Source organism: Convolutriloba macropyga, chromosome 5 (genome assembly GCF_964194025.1).
Source record: "Convolutriloba macropyga chromosome 5, txConMacr16.3, whole genome shotgun sequence".
NCBI lineage: Eukaryota > Metazoa > Xenacoelomorpha > Acoela > Convolutidae > Convolutriloba > Convolutriloba macropyga.
In genome coordinates, this window is record NC_134472.1 from 72,008,542 (window position 1) to 72,024,064 (window position 15,523).

The following is a 15,523-nucleotide window of genomic DNA, read 5'->3' on the forward strand; positions in this document are numbered from 1 at the left end:
AGTGTATGCTGAGGCATCTTTTGGGAAATCAGTGAGAGGTTTCATAAAAAAGCAGTCTTTCTCAAGATTCCATTTAACACCAAGAACTCTAACAATATCTGTCTTGTTCTCTTTGTCTTCTGGAGGGATTTGGTTTAGAATTAGAGAGCTGTTTGAAACAAATTTTGTGAGTCGAAACCCACCTGTTTGCAGACAATTTTTTGTTTGAAAAACTGCCTTACAAGCGTCTTGTTCTGTTGCATGTGATTGGATGTAGTCATCCATGTAAAAGTGCTTTCTGACGGCTTTGAGGGCTTCTGGGAATTGTTGACTGTTTTCTTTGGCACAATGGTTACGAAGGTGAGCAATTTGCTCCAAAGATGAGTCTGGTAAATTGGTACTGTTGTATCTGATTGTCTGCTAACCAAAGAAATCGAAGAGCAGATTGATCAATCTGATGGATGGCGATTTGCATAAACATGCCTTCGATGTCCGCAAGAACTGCAACGGGATGTTCTCGAAATCTCATCAGGACACCTAAAAGGTTATTAAGGAGATCTGGTCCTGTAAGAAGGTTTGAATTAAGCGATTGGCCGCGGAATTTTGAAGCGGCATTTGCAACTCGGCGGACTTTTCCGGGCTTATTGATATTTTCCACAGGATGGTGTGGCAGGTACCAAATTCTGTCTGGTTGAGGATCTTGCATTTCCACCGGTTTGACATAGTTTTTCTCGAGGTCTGTCAAGAGAGTCTCATTGTATTTGTCCTGCAACAAAGGTTTACGTTGAAGGCGTGTATTAAGGCTTTTGACTTGGTTCAGTGCAGAATAGAAGTTGTTTTCCAAATTTATTTCTGATTTCCAAGGCAGTTTGATTTCATATCTCTCACCATTGTGATTGATGGAGTTCTTCAAAATATCAAGAAACTGTTCTTCTTGCTTTGTGTAAACTTGTTCACGGTCCTTCTGAATGCCATCAGCTTCAATACTCCAGAACTGTTGAACAAGTTCGTCAAGTCCGGGTTCATCTGATCTGTTTCTTGACACATGGAAAATAAATTTCTTCTGCTGAGTTGCGGGCTGTTGAGTGGTGGCTGAGATACAATTCTCATATTCACCAGCGAGGGTCCAACCAAGTTTAGTTTTCACACCAAACGGTTGATTTTGATTGCCAGGTATAACATGTGTAGGGTAGGTGAATGCGAATGCGTTAACACCGAGGAGGGCGCCGATTTTGCCATCGGCAATATTTGGGAAATGTATGTGGCGCAAACTGTTGAAGGCATCACAAATTTGATTAAGTTCAAAAGTTTTTGCAGCTGCGACGTTCAGAGACGGGGTGCTGAACGTTCGAGAGAGTTCAAACGATATTTCAGTTGACTTATATGGAGTTATTGTGACTGGCTCAACAATTTTTGAGAGGGACATGCTGTTCTCTGTATTGAGAAATTGTAGTGGTACTGACTGTTGTGTTTCACGGGGAAGCTCAAGAAATTCAGCTATGGCGTCCAATACAAAACTGAATTGGCTACCGGGGTCTATGAGGGCGTAGGTATCGAAGGCTTTATTCCCCTTGAGGAATGAAACTGGAATAAGCTGCAATTGCTCATACCAATTCTTCGGTGTTTCTGAGCATTGGTTAATGCTGAACGATTGGTTAATTGCATTGCCGTTTAAATTACGTCGTTGCACGTTTTGCTGGCTTTGGTTGTTGAAAGTTTGGCCATAACGGCTGTTGGGGGCTTTGTTTGTTTGACTTTTCTGTTGAGAAGATGTATTTGGAGTTTGACTTGAAGCTTTGCTACTAGACGAAGCTGTTGGATTGTTACCAGAAAAAACTTCAGTAGAAAAAGCTGCTGTAGGGCGTTTGATTTGCTTGGCGGGATCATGAAGGGTTGTGTGGTGGAATCCACTGCAAACCTGACATCGTTTTTGCGATGGGCACGATTGTTTGTGGTGTTTGTTGCTCAAGCAGTTTGTACACAAATTATTTTGGCTGACAAGGTTGTATCGATCACTTGGTGAGCACAATTGATACTCAGGGCATGTGGCAATGCTGTGTTCTTGTTTGCACTTCTCACAAGATCGTTTTGTGCTAAAGGTTTTGTTCGGAACGTTTTGTGAAATTGACGGTTGCTTTTGCTGAGGCCCAAAGTTCCATTGTTTTCTACTGTTTTCCGCTGATGCGTTGTTGACTGACACTGAGAGATTGCCATTGTATTGCTTGGTTTGCGGGTTGTTCGAGTTGACAAACTTTGAGGCTTGAGAACTGATGGTTCTTTGATTGCTTTCTCGACTCACTTTGTCGTAGATTTGAGCTTGGAGCCCCAACCACTGTTGAAAATCCACAAGAGTTGGGTCTGAGTTGAGCTCGGTGAGACAATGTTCTGTCCATTTCAGAACCAAATGATGTGGCGTTTTCTCTTTGGCTTTCTTAATGAGTGTTGTAGACTGGAGGTCTGCTGTAAAGCCAAGGTATTGGAAGGCTTGCACAAGTCTTTTCAAAAATGAGGAAAAGGCAATGAAGCTTTGCTTGTTTTGGAAGTTCATTTGCCAGTTTTCAAGCTGGTTAATGAACGCATTAACAACTATAGTACGATCACCGAAATGTCGGATTAGTTCATTCAGTGCTGTCTGATAATAGGATGGATCGCAGGAGTAAGCATGAATCAAGTCTTTTGCTTTCCCACTCACAGAATTCTGTAAGTAAGTTATACGATGAGTGTCTGTAATGGAAGGGTTGTTGTGAATCATCGTGTTGAAATTATTGATCCACTCGTGAAAGTGGATAGGATCACCATTGAAATTCTGAAGTTTCAAAGGTGGCAATTTGATTGAATGCTTGAAATCAACATTTCCTTTTTCCTGTGTTACATTAGGGTTCGAGTATGCTGAGCTTATGTGTTGATTGACAGTGGGCAGTAAACTCTGGTTAATTAAAGGCTGGCTCAACTGATTTTGTCCAGCAGGATTTGAGTGTTGATTAATGCACATTGGGGCATGGATCGTGGAAGTTAATGGAGCTTGACAGTTCGATGGAACTTGAGAGTCAGGAACAAACTGGTTGTTACACAACTGACTGGGTTGTGTCACATTTTGGTTAACTGGGAAAGTGCTGGTAAAACCGTGTTGACTGTTAACAGGTTGTGGAAATTGCAGAGGAGCCGCAATTCCGTTTGATTGTGGAGCTACCTGGTTTGGCAGAAAATTAGGAGCTGCAGGATTTAAGACGGTATTTTGATGCTGTTGTTCCATCAGTTGTACGGTAATTGGAGGAACACTTGCGGAATGTACCCCAGTTATAGGATTAATATATTGATTGGATTGTAGGCAATTGTTTTCTGCCACTATTTTATCAGTTGTACTTGGAAGATGTGAGGTTCTGTTTGCCACTGTGGGTAAGCAGGGGAGTTTTTGCAGATCACAGTTCAACACTTGACTATCGAGGTATCCATTTGTTCCTATTTGAACCTCAGAAGGTCCAACATTCTGTTGTAGATTGGGAAAATTATGATATTGAGGATTTCTGTTGGCATATGAATCCTGATTGTTTCTTCGCTTTGGCAACTTTAAATTAAGGGTTTTCTCCAATGCCGAGTTTTGGTCAAAAAGACCATCTGCTTGTAATTGAATAGTTGGATCTGCCAAAATGAAGGGGTTTGAAAGTGAGTGATTACCTGAAAGGTTCAAATTTTGGATTGGAGGCAAAAGGTTCTGCGACGTGTCAAAGTTGTCACTCAAGTTGATTTGAGCTGTTTCAATATCGCAGACATCTCTATTTACCAGGTTGGAGGCAATTTCAAGTTTCCCTGATCTTGTTGGAGATGTGAATTTTTGGCTGATATCTTTGTCAAAGCAGGGAAAAGGATTCGGAACGTTTAATTCGTTTCCAAGTTTAGTTTTGGATTTTAGAAGACTTTCATGAACTTCCTTTTTAGGATTTCTTTGATGGGCTTCAAGCACATGTTGAATTTGAAGTCCTGGTTCATTAGATGTTTGCAGAAACAGTGATGGTTGTCTTGGCCGTGGTGGTAATGGAGGCGGCTGATTGAAGATGTTACTGCTGGTCTGCTTTCCTTCTATGTCGCGCTGATGCTGGATTCGTTCCTTGTCGTCACTGGGCGCAGTTGTTGATTGCCGAGACAGGTTTCTTCTGCTGGAGATCATGCTGACATCATCTCTAATGCGACTAGAAGACTGACTGAGCTGGCCATCGTCGTCCAACAGATCAACTTGCAGTTCCAGTTCATTGAGGCGAGTTATTAGTGTCGTTTGCCTATTCAATATTGATGATGCAGTACTCTGATGTGGCTGCTGTCTCATCACTTCCTCTGAGAGTTTCTTGAGCTCTGTTTCCTGGCCTTTGATTTTGTTGATCATCAAAGACAATGACCGGAAACTCTTTTTCTGCTCCACAGTTTTCTCAAGGAGATCGAGCAGTTTCTTCATTGACATTTCTGTCGCTTTGAACATATTGATGGCAAACTGACATTCAGCGCTGTTCTGCTTTGACATATTGGTGGCTGCTGCTTTGTTGTAGCTGATTGTTGATGATGTAGGTGAAGAAGCTCGTTACTGAAGGTGAAAAACGGCTTAGAACCGGAGCGACGCAAATTTTTGATGTAAAAAAAAAAATTGTCTAAGGTTTGAATGCTAATGATCCTAGTTTTTTCTTGTTCAAAAGACCGGCGACGCAAATTTTCTCAAAAAGTGATGTCCTAGAATGTGTTTTGTGTGCTAAATCTTGCCTTTTGCGCTAAAAAAAACTTAAAAGCTTTTCCGAACGTTCGCGCGCTTTAATCGACTTTCGTTCAACAGACTTAAATAATTGCTTGTTTTTTGTTGAATTAACACAAGTTTTGGTTAAATAGCTGGCTTTAACTGTTTTAACTAGTGTCTCTGGCTACTGTAGTTGACAGGAAACTTGTGCTTTGCTACAATTATGCAGTTGAACCAATATTAGACCAGAACTCAAATAATTGTTACATTAAACTCCTTTTTCTTGAAAACTTCAAAACACTCGTCTGTTTCCCTCAAATAGGAATAGATTACCAACCAGAAAGCTTATGAAACTACCCAAGAAAATTTGTCTTAACTCCCTAACCCTAACCAAACACTATGATTAATAAATACCTCTCACAGTTTTTGCGAATTTATAACTTTGAAACCTGTTCTTTTTCTAGGAGTTTATTGTTGTTGTGACGGCTAAAGATAAGAAATTAGTAAAAATGCGATGCGTTTAGGCAACAAGGGCTACAGGAGGGCTACTGAATGCTAGAAATTTGCAGAGACGAATCATATTGTGGAAATCTTTAGAACTCTTTGGTGTATTGTCTTTTTTCGGGTTTTGCAAAAGCTTTTTCGTTATCTTTAAAACTGTGTGACTTTGTCTGCTGTTTTTCACTCTGTTTTCGTTATTTATAGATTGCATTGACTCTAATAAACTCTCAAAACTTTCTCCCACAGATAACGTCTGAGATCTGCTTTTCAAAAATATTGAAAGTAGAAAAAAAAAGAGACATCAAATTTTCTGGTGACTACTGGAACCAATTTTCTTCGAAAACTCCTCTTCTGCTGATGGTAACGTCTGAAACCAATAGGGATAAAGGGACTTCGCAGACGACAACGTCTGAGACCGAGGACTTCTGCAAAAAATCACGTTTTGGAAGTTTTTTCCAAAAAAAATAAAAAGCTAGTTATTTTCGTCAAATGAAAGTTTTGATATTTGCTGTGGCGCCTAATGACTTTCTATTTACTTCCATATACAGGTGAAACCATCAAACCGAATGACAATGACTTGTTGTAGGGGTTTGTTTAGTGGTTTATTCGGCAATTCAAATGAATATGTAGTCAGAAAATTAGCTTGTGTTTTTTGAATTTTCTGATTTCAAAAAATTTTTTCTGACATTTCTCATTTATATGATACTGATTGGATAAATCGATGAAAATGGCTTTCTGTTTGATTACAAACTAATTCAGGAGAGTAGTTTAAGGGTTTATTCCGCAATTGAAACGGATATGTAGTCAGAAAGCTAAATTGTGCTTTTTGATTTTTCTGAATTCAAAAAATTTTTTCTGACATTTCCACTTTATATAATGCTGATATGATATATCAATAAAAGTGGCTTTTTGTTTGATCGAAAGCCAATTCCGAAGGGTGGTTTAATAGTTTTTTCCGCAATTCAAATGGATATGTAGTCAGAAAACCAAATTGTGTTTTTTGAATTTTCTGAATTCAAAAAATTTTTTCTGACATTTCTCATTTGTATAATACTGATTGGATATATCGATGCAAATAGCTTTCTGCTTGATTACAAACCAATTCAAAAGAGTGGTTTAATAGTTTTTTCCGCAATTCAAACGGATATGTAGTCAGAAAACTAAATTGTGTTTTTTGAATTTTCTGAATTCAAAAAATTTTTTCTGACATTTCTACTTTATATAATGCTGTTATGATATATCGATAAAAGTGGCTTTTTGTTTGATCGAAAGCCAATTCCGAAGGGTGGTTTAATAGTTTTTTCCGCAATTCAAATGGATATATAGTCAGAAAACTAACTTATGTTTTTCGATTTTTCTGATTTAAGGAACATTTCTCTAAATTTTGTGCGTTTTTTTCGCATAATTTTCTTTCAAAGTTAGAAAATTGCCTTTACTCGCTTTGAAAATAATATTACTAGTCAAGGTTTATCAATCGAGGTGTTATAGTAACAAAAAGTTTTTTTTTGGGACAAAAATCAATTTTTTGAAGGCTTTTTGTCGAAAAAAAAGTAGAGATTTTGGATGGCTCTAACCGGGGAACAGGACATCAGAGGTAACGTCTGAGACCTCGGGCGGACTTCTGCTGGTGACGTCTGAAACCAGTAAAAAAAACAGATCCTCTCGTCGGGGTGACGTCTGAAACCCAATTTCCAAAAAAAAAATCGTCTGCTGGGTAACGTCTGTAACCCAATCTTGGCTTCGTCGCTGAAAAAATTGCTTGTCTTTTCTTTTCTGTGACTTTTCTGTGTCTTTTCGGTGTCTTTTCTGTGTCTTTTCGGTGTCTTTACTGTGTCTCTTCTGTGTCTTTACTGTGTCTCTTTTGTGTCCTTACTGTGTCTCTTTTGTGTCCTAAGAGACTTTTGCCAGTAACAGGGGAGACTTTTGTCCTCAAAATTGTTTTGGGGAAAGAAGGTTTTGTTCTTTGAACGAGGGGTAAACCATAAAATGTAAGAGAATGTAGATAAGGTTCAATTACATTGTTCTAGACAGTTTAGTTTGGTAAGTTTTTATATCAGTTTTAAGTTGCGGGAACAACCAACTCGTTTTGGTTGCGATAAGGACAAAAGTCAATGTTTTTTCAAGTTTTACTTCTGACTTGATTGTTGCACGACACTGTGTACTAACTTGACGGGGTATTTGTTTCCAGAATAATCGCAGTGGCATGTTTAAAAATAAAATTGACAACAGCTTTCAAATAATTTGCAATATATCTCGAACTGTCCTTTATTGATTATTATTTTACAAAACCTCCTTTCTACATCAAATGAGAGAAATTAAATTATAAAAATAAAAATAAGTTAACAATTAATTAAGGATTAATGAAGTTTATAAGTAAAGCAGATAAAATTTTTATGAAAAATTTACTTTTAGAACACTTACAAATCTTTTTTCGTGATTTGTAAGTCAGTAAAGACCCGTAGAAAGACCCCTGATTTGTAAAGACCCGTAGAAAGAACGAGGAAACATTTTATTAAAACGACTTTAGCCTCATATTGTCCCAATTTATGTTTTGCAAGTGTCCCTCTATCGTCTGCTGAATTTCATTAGTAATGTTAGACATCATTATTTAAGAACCCCTCTATTGTTACGACCCCACTTGTGGGGGGATGAACTATATACTCAAATGGGTTTTTTTTCTTCAGGCAATTTTGGCCGATCGATATATTCGTCGTAGAGAAATGTGAGCAGTATCATTAAAAAGCTGGTTCAGCGTAGAATTCAAAATTAAAAAGATTTTTTTGAATTTCGTTTTTTTTCGAGGAGTTATCGAGGATTGAAATTTTGTGTGAACACGTGATATTTGTTCACTTTTAGTGTAATTTTTTTCCCAATTGAAACATTTTTTTTAATAAATAGTATTTCAAAATTAAATTTCACGGCAGAAAATGGTCCAATTTTGTGTTCCTAGTATACTAAAGGTGATAAAAAAGCCTAGTTCTGAACTCATAGGGAAGTTCACTATCAAAAAAAAAAAATCGAACTCTATTTCAGAGCTCTTTTTTAATAAAACTTTTCTTTTTTTGCTTTTTTTAAGTCACCTAGAGACAAGTCACTTTTTATATCGATCTTCTATTAATGACAAACCTCCTTTACAGTCAACTGAAGCCCAATGAACAAAAAACATAGTTTTCAAGGAATTGCTCATGTTCTTTTTTGTTTCGATTCTGAGTTTTCGTAATTTTAAATGAAATTCTGATTTTCTTTTTGAAACTTTACTACTTTTTTGAGTCCTATGGCATGGATTCATTGACTAACAGGGCATTGTATTCCATAATGAGCATTAAGTGAACATATCTAGTGCTTTGAGGGGACAGCTAATGGCTGCTAAAACTTAAAAAAAATTTGGGCTTTTTTTTAACACTAAAGAATCATAAACTTATTATTGTGAACTGTTAGTCAGTCCAGGGGTGACAGCACCCTCTTCCTTCGTACTGAAACAAATTTAATCTGGTTAGCGGTTTTATCTAACTATTGGTTATATGACTTTAATGACACAAGAGTTCAAAAAATTTAAAAAAATTTTTGGATATTATCGTATTATTGGTTACTTTTGAAATGTTATCACATTATCCAAATATTGACAGCTCACATTGGCTTAAGGAAGATATTAAGTGAATCACAGATAAAATTTTTATGAAAAATTTACTTTTAGAACACAAATCTTTTTTCGTGATTTGTAAGTCAGTGTCAGTATTGACAGGACCCACTTGCTTTCTACTTCAACTTAAATTAATCTGGTTAGCTGCTTTATCTTCTAACTATTGGTTATATGACTTCAATGACACAAGATTTCAATTTTTTAAAATTTTTTTGGATATTTTTGTATTATTGGTTACTTTTGAACTCTTATCACATTATTCAAACATTATACACATTATCCAAATATTCTTGTAATTCCATTGGCTTAGAGAGAACGTTCGGTGGATCACAGAGAAAGTTCTCAGAGAAAAGCTTCTGGTTTAATTGTCTTCGACACTTTCTTCTCGCACTTTTCTACTGAATTTTAGTTTTTGCCTGTTTTTGTTATTGTTTTCAAACATAAGACTTAATGTGATGTCTTGTTAATTATCTATGCATGACAAACATCATTTTTCTCCGATTGGGTTATATCTGAGCGTAGTTATTGATCTCTGTTGAAAGATTTTGAGTTTAATGGCTGTTAAGAGTTTAAAAATAGTTTTTCCAAATTTTTTTTGAACATTAACCAATCTTAAACTTTTTTTTTCGTGAACTGTTGGTCAAAGTCAGTACTAAAAGAATCCCTTTCCGTTCTACTGCAGCCAAAATTAATCTGGTTAGCGGTTTTATCTTCTACCTATTAGTTTTAAAACTTCAATGCCACGAGATTTCATATTTTGTTTTATTTTCGGGTACTTTATTTTATTTTTGGATCCTTCTGAAATCTTATCACATCATCCTACTGCTGTTAGTCCCCATAGGGTTAGGGAAGAAGTTCAACGGATCATAGATAAAGTTTTCAGAGACGAGCTTATGATTTGAATTGCTCCGACATTTTCTTCTGGCACTTTTCTACTGAATTTTTGGGTTTTGCCTGTCTCTGTTGTTGTTTTCATAGTCAATAACTTGTAAGGTCTTATTGATGAAAAACAATTGGCAGACAAACTTATTGTCACATCGAGGGATAATTTATCGTATTTACTGGCTTCCGTTGAATGTTAATGAATTTAATCGAGTTGATAATACGTGTTTTCTCGAAAGTTTCGTGCTTCTAATGTATTTAATCATATTTGTTGATTTTTTGAAATTATTTTGATAAAAAGAGGGAAATCCCATTGCTCTTGAAAAATTAATTTAAAATAGAAGAGGTTTTAGTGAAAATTTAATTTTTTAATGTCTTCGACACTTTTCTCGCTCAATTTTTTCTTGAATTTGCTGTTTTTGTTCTTTAGGTAGCCGTAGATTGCTCACAGGTCTCATAGGCTTGTAATTGAGGATTGAATGATTGATGTTACCCGAAGCAGCCAGTTTATAGCGAATAATCTTAAAGTTTATGATAAACATTTTGAAATGTTTATGATAAACATTTTGAGTTTCTCTTCAGTTTGTTTGTATGGCATAGTCTGACCAAAGACAGGTCCTTTTGGTTTTGTAATGACTTTTTAGTAATTTATCAAGGATTATATATTTAAAAGCTAATGATTTTTAAGATTTTTGAAACTTCTTTTAAAAAATGTTGATCGATTTTTAGGTTTCGCCTCACTGTTCGTTCTTTTTGTCGACTTGTTACCTAATGTCATCAAGAAAACTTTCCATCTGCTGTATAGTTAGGAAAAAGTAAACTTGTGTAGTTAAGGTTTTATCTGACTGCACTTTGACGTTGTTAGTAGGTGCTTTTAATTTTATATATTCAGTTTTTGCTGTGAAGTTTTCGGTGCTAATTTTTTTTGGCTCTTAGTCTCTTTAATGTCAGGTCATGTTGGTGCTGTAATGAGGCATGGCATTAGGTAATTCAATTAGTAGATAGGTTGTTTAACGATTTTTTTAAACTCAAACATCTATTTTTGTTATCTCTTCATTTGGTTGGCAATTTAGTCAAAAATGTAGATGAGCTCGGGTCGGAACATCAGGTGCGAACGCACATTAACGAGCCGCCTTGTGTCAAATTAAGTGTTATACTAGTAACAGTCTGATCATAATTTAGTTTTTTGGCGCCATTTTTACTAAATAGTTGAATTTGTCACCAGAATGAGTTCAAGTGCTGTGAACAAATAATGCATAAACCTAGGTGCTTGCAAATACGGTGTTTTCAGTGGAATATAACCACTTTGGTTGATTTTTTTGATTGGTTGATTTCTGGAGTGAAACTTCAGAGTTGTGTTCTTCGTATTTTTTGTTCCGTTTATTTCAGCCTGGTAAAAAAGCTAATGAATCTCAGGGGTAATAATATCATAGAGAAATTTGTATTCATCAACACGAAATTGACAAAAAATAGCCGCCCTGATTCCCGTGACGAGGACTGGGAGTGAAACAAGAACAGAAAACTCTGATTGTCTTAGAAAAATAACACATGTGCGCTATTTTGATTGGAATTCGAATTTAAGCACACTTCTAGTGTTTCATGTTGATGCTGGAACTAGTGCCTTTAGCAATAAGCTTTAGCTTGATAACTAAAACTAGGTAGAGCAAATTTCAAAAATCTGGCAGCCATCGAAAACTGGGTTTTCCCGGTTTCGAATTAGTTTTTCGATTTCGGACTCCATGCATTTTAGATTACTTTGTTGAACAACCGCTATTGAAAACCAGATTAAGCCGAATGAGCGAAGAATGGAAATATTTTAGTCAAATCAAGGAAATTTAAAGTAAAATATTGAAAATGAGGCAAAAGTGGGTAAAGCGAAACATTTTTTCTTGGTTTCTATTGGCGAAGTTAACAACATAGCAGGAAAAGTCTGAATATGAATCCAAAGATTTGAAGGAGAAAAAAATAAAAACTTGAACTAAGCAACAGAGGAAGAGCAGTTGTAGCCAATTGAGCAAAGTTTTACCGATAAGAGAACAAATAATTAATAGCTTTAAAATTGTAGATACTCTTGGTGGCAGCGTTTTCAATACCAAGGTCTTTGATTAAAAAGGCAAGAGAGCAAGGACAAAAATTTTCGTCTAAGAAAAATTGCCCTTGTCATTAAAGAAACAAGGCACAAATCAGGCAAATACTACAATTGAATTTTAAAAAATAGTCAGGATTTGCTGATGTTTTTGGATAAATATCTTCAAAAGCTGCAATTTAATGCCAAGGTCTACTAGGAAGGGCCTTTTAGGCAAACTAACAAGATGTTCGATCAACCTCCTGAAATTTTACTTAATTTTACTGTTCACTAAACAGCAGAAATGATTTTAAAAATAGCTTGCACAAGAGATCTGTGACCATCTTCAATCTAAGACACATTAACAGGAAACTCAAAAAAGAGCGAAAGCAAAAATTAGCACAATTTTTCGCTCAAAAACTCCAAAGTGACTTTTCACCTTGAATTTAGACCTTCCAGCAAATTCAGCTCATCAACCATTCGACAGACTACTAAAGCAACCACTGATATGTCAATTGTGTTTAGTCTGTTTAATTGCTCTCGAACGAAGTTTGTTGCAATTGTGTTAGTCCTGTGGTCTTTTTTGCAGTTTTTCGCTTGACCAATTGTTTGTCCTCTAAAACGGATAAATAAGTAGCGCTCGGAGGGCATTATGTGGCCGGGCAGCCCTTTTAGAGCCCTACTAGTCTTTAAGTATGCGATTATTCGAAACTGTTTTGAGACCATTTCAGGGTGTGAAAAGCAGTTCTTAGTCTTAAAAGTTTGACCCCTCTAAGTCACCCCAACACCAAAGCCCCCTTCACACCCACACCCCGTCAACCCTCCCCTAACTTTCCGATTTGGACCCCCCCCCCCCCCCCCCCCCTCGTCCAGCTCTCCGATAACTCTACCCCCACCAACTCCGCTCAAGCACCCCCCCCCCCCCTAATGCTAGCATCCCTAAGCCCCAGCTGACTACTACTGAAGCCAACCGGTTGTTTCAGAGTAATTCAGCCGACCTTAGTTCGTTATGTTCATTTCCTTCTGAGAACTCAAAGCAATGGGAAAATGTGAAAAAACGGCTTACAAAAAACGATGGAACCAAGAAATCGCTAATTTTTTGTATTGAAAAAAAAAATGAACGCAATAACAGATGGCTGAGAAGGTGACTGCTATTTAAAAAATATGCATAAAATGCTCATAAATTTACACATGAAGCGTGAAAGTGTCAGAAATGTGGAATACGATCTGCTTGCGTAAAAAGGGGGTAAAAAAGTCTCAATTTTTGTACGAGAAACAGATAATTTGTACAGCAATTGATTCAGTTTTTGAAGAACTTATCGATGATACTGCATTTGCGTATGTCGGCAAAAGATAGCTTCGGCCAAAATTGGCTTGAGGTTCCGAACCCGCTTTTCATTGGGGGTTGGAATAATAATAAACCCCGAATTGAAATATTTTAAGGAATCAAACTTTAATACTTAAAATATCGATTTCTTAAATAGTCCTGGAAATCTCGTGGTTCTTTTTAAGCATACATAAGTTAGATTTACGTGGTATTGTATATAATTTTAACATTTTAAATTAGAAAGACTTCGGTTCTTGCTTTTTTGTCATCATTTGAGCAGGTGTTTATCATTAAATTATTTTCCTATAAAGCTTATTGCTTCATAAGAACAGAACTAATTGATGAAAAATTATCAAATAGTGAGAAAAACTGCGTGGCTACGTGTGGAAATGGAAAGGACATATTAGAATTCCTATATCTGGACTTTCCAATTTCGCTATCAACTTCAACATGTTGCATTTCATCAGAACGTAGGTGCTTAAATTGTTGTTTGATGACTTTGTTGTGACTATAATTTCGGTGTTAACTGTTAGTTATTGGGTTTGCTGACCCTCTATCTTTTTTAATCTGTGATCATTGATGTAAAAAAAGGTCACCTTAGGTGCGTGATAATTCTTTAATGTTGTGAAGTAATGTTGTATGAGTCCCTAAAGGAAGTGTTAGTACTTTGTAATAAGGGATCGGTGGTTCAGGGAGGGTGGCTGAAGGCAGGGGAGGGGTTTAATTTTGGGTGTGGTTGTTGTGCTGCTCCCATGTGGCGCGGAATAAATGGTCTCAACAAATTTCCTTCTTTTTGATAACTTTTCCTTATTAAATCCCCTGAACAATTTGTGTATTGTGTGTTTCAGGTGGACGGAGTGTTGACACTGGGAGAAAACATAGCAGATAATGGAGGAATTAAAAACTCATACCAAGTAAGGAAAAGTAGCCCCCCCCCCCCCCCACCCTAGTTGTATTAGTATTCAAGGAATGCAAACCTTGTTAACATTCATTTATTCCCTTGCCCACATCTTTTCCTCAATTTCCTAATTCACCCTCGCGTTTGTTCACAGCGCCTTTTGTCTTGCAAAGGTGGAAGGGTATTATTATTGACGACAATTATATTATAGAGTTCTGCTGGGGGAAATTATCACTTTCTCTTGATTAGGACCATTGCCTAGTTATTACACGCTATGAATGAAGTTATAATTCAGCTCTCTGGTCACACGTAACTGTATTGTTTAGACGTTGTAGCAAGCTACCTCTTTTGCTGCTGCCTATTTTGCCCTGAATGAATTTTTTAATGATGGGGGAGGGGTGATGGTTTCTAAGGGAACCAACAACCACCACCTTATATTCGATTCAATTCATTTACTTTTTCTTTGTTTCGCTCTTTTTCCTTCACTGGCCTAATTAAATGCGCATTATTAACTGTTGTGAGTTGGCTAAGGGCAGCTTATCTTAGCACTGTATGGGAAATTACAAAACGAGTGATGTGTGTGTGTGTGCTGGGGGGGGGGGTTGGCGAGGTATATTGGATTATGCTAATAGTTGTGGCAGTTAGTTGATGTAGGTATAAGTGGTCAGTTAGTACGGGAAAACAGAGGGCGATTTTACCCCCCACATGATGAAGTTTTATGAAAATAATCATGCTGCATGCACATCGTATAATTTACAAAATTCACTTTCTTGAAAAATTTGCTTTATTTGTTTGAAATTCAGGTTTGATGTGTAAATGCTGGAATTTTTGGTAATATCTGCATACATATGAGCGCCTAGGTTTAATTTCAGTGGTATTTTGAATTATACAAATTAATGTTTCTGTTTCAAAGAAAATAACCAATAAAACAGCGCCAAATTTCGAGTTCTCAAACTTTAAAGAAGAGTGTTCATGGCTGGAAAGATTTTGCGGTGTTTCAAATGCAAAATTGGAGCACAGATGAGACGATTGCTGTTAATTACTCCATATCGTGGTTGATTAAGAATTGAACGGAAATGTTTGAGCTTATACTGAAAAAAAAGGTTTCACACAAAGACAAGTGATCATCGAATTATCAATTTAACATTTCTATATTTCTATATCAGACTATATTGGAGTAGTTTTAAGATTTTTAGGTTCGTTCCGTTCAATTTTTAAACGAAATACTCAAATCAAACCAATATTACTTACAGTTTATGAAAGATCTAGAAAAGTGACGTATATGCTTGAAAAATACATCTGGAAATTCTTGAACTGCACTAAGTAATGTCTCACTCTAAATTGTGTTCAGATTCGTACCCAAGTTTTTCAATTTATAGTGCATTTATTGCACTCATTGACAAAAGTGCAAGCACTAAATTCAACGTTACATGGTAAACTGTCGTTGTTGAAGTCAATTTTATGCAGCATAATTTTAGCCGTCTAATTTGATTTTTGTATGAATGGGTGATGAA

At 36.4% G+C, this 15,523-nt stretch overlaps 1 protein-coding gene across 3 annotated transcripts in view; it reads left to right on the plus strand.

Annotated features, from left to right (window-relative positions):
- The window catches only part of LOC142339615 (endothelin-converting enzyme homolog), a 106,110-nt gene that overhangs the window by 77,268 nt on the left and 13,319 nt on the right, over positions 1-15,523 (plus strand). For all 3 annotated transcript variants that reach the window (XM_075389779.1, XM_075389777.1, XM_075389778.1), the window contains one exon: positions 13,960-14,025. In XM_075389779.1, coding sequence (XP_075245894.1) covers positions 13,960-14,025 — 66 coding nt within the window. The remainder of the gene's footprint in view (positions 1-13,959; positions 14,026-15,523) is intronic.